This window comes from Leguminivora glycinivorella, chromosome 15 (assembly GCF_023078275.1).
Source record: "Leguminivora glycinivorella isolate SPB_JAAS2020 chromosome 15, LegGlyc_1.1, whole genome shotgun sequence".
NCBI lineage: Eukaryota > Metazoa > Arthropoda > Insecta > Lepidoptera > Tortricidae > Leguminivora > Leguminivora glycinivorella.
Genome location: NC_062985.1, coordinates 14,457,675 through 14,460,164, shown reverse-complemented (window position 1 = coordinate 14,460,164; position 2,490 = coordinate 14,457,675). Strand labels below are relative to the sequence as shown.

At 38.3% G+C, this 2,490-nt stretch overlaps 1 protein-coding gene across 1 annotated transcript; it reads left to right on the top strand.

Moving 5' to 3' along the window:
• The first annotated feature begins 407 nt into the window (after positions 1–407).
• On the top strand, positions 408–2,290 carry LOC125234213 (40S ribosomal protein S6-like). The gene is made up of 2 exons (XM_048140422.1): positions 408–575; positions 2,167–2,290. Exons 1-2 carry the CDS (start codon positions 408–410, stop codon positions 2,251–2,253), a joined length of 255 nt encoding a protein of 84 aa, XP_047996379.1. The 3' UTR covers positions 2,254–2,290.
• The last annotated feature ends 200 nt before the right edge of the window (positions 2,291–2,490 follow it).

The following is a 2,490-nucleotide window of genomic DNA, read 5'->3' as shown; positions in this document are numbered from 1 at the left end:
GCCATCTTAGCGGTTTCGTGTCGTGAATAATTTATTTTTCTTTTACTCATTAATGTTGTTTAAAGTGTAATATTGATAGCTTATTATGCAGTAAACTAATAGTGTAGTGAGAAGCTGATGAAGAATTGTTCTCGGAACGCGTTTAGCCTCTTTTTTGTCGTAAACGGCCGGTAGTCCACGTGCTCTTGTAAAATCTAGCTATCAATTTACAAGTGCTAAGTCACCGTACAATGTCGTACTTACTGTACAAAAATTACTAATATTAGCTCATATCACCTTGACACTGGCGAAATAGTCCCAATGGACTGAAGCCATTTAATTTTAAAAACTGAACTGAATTTTACTTTAGAGTATTGCGGAGAAATAAATGTTATTTTTCTTACCTGCCTTAGTAATATTAAAACTGAATGTATTGTTTGTTATTCCAGGCCCCTAAAATCCAGAGGCTAGTGACGCCCGTGGTGCTGCAGCGCAGACGCCACCGCCTGGCGCTCAAGAAGAAGCGCCTCGTCAAGCGCAAGGCCGCCGAGGCCGACTACGCCAAACTGCTCGCTCAGAGGAAGAAGGAATCCAAGGTTAATTATTGTCTTGCTCAAATCAATGCTGTCCCAAGGTATTTTACTGGGTTCTTCAGTACTACATAAAGTTATCTTATTATATGGGCATTTTTAGAATTTGGGTTGTTAACAAAAATTAACTCGCTGTCAGTTTTGTGACGATAATAATTAAGCATCTGTCTAAAAATTTACTTTTTTCACATTCTGAATGTAGATTATTGCTTAAAGTTTATGTAATTAACACAAAAACAATATTTTTATTGAAACTTTATACTTAACTAGCTTTTGCCCGCGGCTTTGCTCGCTTTAGAAAGAGACAAAAAGTAGCCTATGTCTCTCTCCATCCCTTCAACTATCTCCACTTAAAAAATCACGTCAATTCGTCGCTTCGTTTTGCCTTGAAAGACGGACAAACAAACAGACACACACTTTCCCATTTATAATATTAGTATCCTGGATTATCGTCACAAAACTGACAGTGAGTTAATTTTTGTTAACAACTTTCGCTAATCGGGGGTCCGTAATTCTGAAAATGGCCATATTGCATGTATTATGTTGGAAGGCTTGTAGAAGTGATCCCTCTTGCTCGGTTTGTGAAGGTATTCAAGAATCGTGTATGTTTCTTATGTAATGAATATCTACCAGAAAGCCTGAGCTTAGTACTGAAGGTCCTAGTATAATACCATGGGACAGGATTGAGATACACTAAGGAACAATTTCTCACACTGGCGATGGCGACGCGTGCCGCGGGTGTCTATTAGTTCCCATAAACTCTTTAGTCATATTGAAATACACTAGGGAACAATGTCTCACACTGGATACGTGTGTCGCGGGTGTCTATTACTCTTTAGTCATAATGTATCGTTTGTCCACATTTTCGTTAACCTTTATGAAAACCCGAAAAAGTTAACCATTTCAGAATTATGACTAACTAGCTATTGCTCGCGGCTTCGCTCGCGTTAGAAAGAGACAAAAAGTAGCCTGTGTCACTTTCCATCCCTTCAACTATCTCCACTTAAAAAATCACATCAATTCGTCGCTCCGTTTTGCCGTGAAGGACGGACAAACAAACAGACACACGCACTTTCCCATTTATAATATTAGTAAGGATGATAATCTGGCAATCATTATTATGATTTTTTATCATTATGTCAAAGAAAGGGGTCCGGTATGAAGGCTATAAAATAAATACTGTAACAGCTGATAGATGACCATGACTCAATTTATGGAAATCATATCATGCTGTAAGATCAAGTGCTGTTTCTTACCCCTCGGCATACTATCAATGTAAGCTGAGATATTAAAATAGCCACACTTTAACCATTATACAAGTTCCCAGCTTATCTTTGCACAAAATATCACAATTTCAACAAACAGTTCCGTCTATACCTTGACATTGGCAGAATCTACCTTTTTTTTTACTGTAAATGGGCTTACTCATGGCCAAAGATTAGTCGACGCGAAGATGTGGCTAACGATAGAACGAGTTCCCCAGAAGGTGCCTTGTTCTCCTTGAATTTGCTAGGAGTAAAAGCGATGTTCTCGATTGCAAGGTTTTAGTATTCACTATCATTTTCATATGAAATAATAAATATTATTTTTTGTTCAGGTCCGCCGCCAAGAGGAACTCAGACGCAGGCGCTCAGCTTCGATGCGCGACTCCAAGAGCTCCGACAAGAGTGCTCCCCAAAAGTGATCAACTCAAAACTAATAAAAAAAATGTAAAACCTTAATTTTTGCTTTTGATTTATTAATACGTAAGACTAGACCCTAAGTCACAGTATAAGAACGACTCAATAGTTAATCTCCGGCAGCGGCGACGCGAAAGGTACCTACTGCGTTCAACAAAAATACGTTCGTGGTTGAACAAACATACTATCAATGTTACTCGACATCGTCCAAAGTAAGATGTTGTTATTTAATACTATTTAAG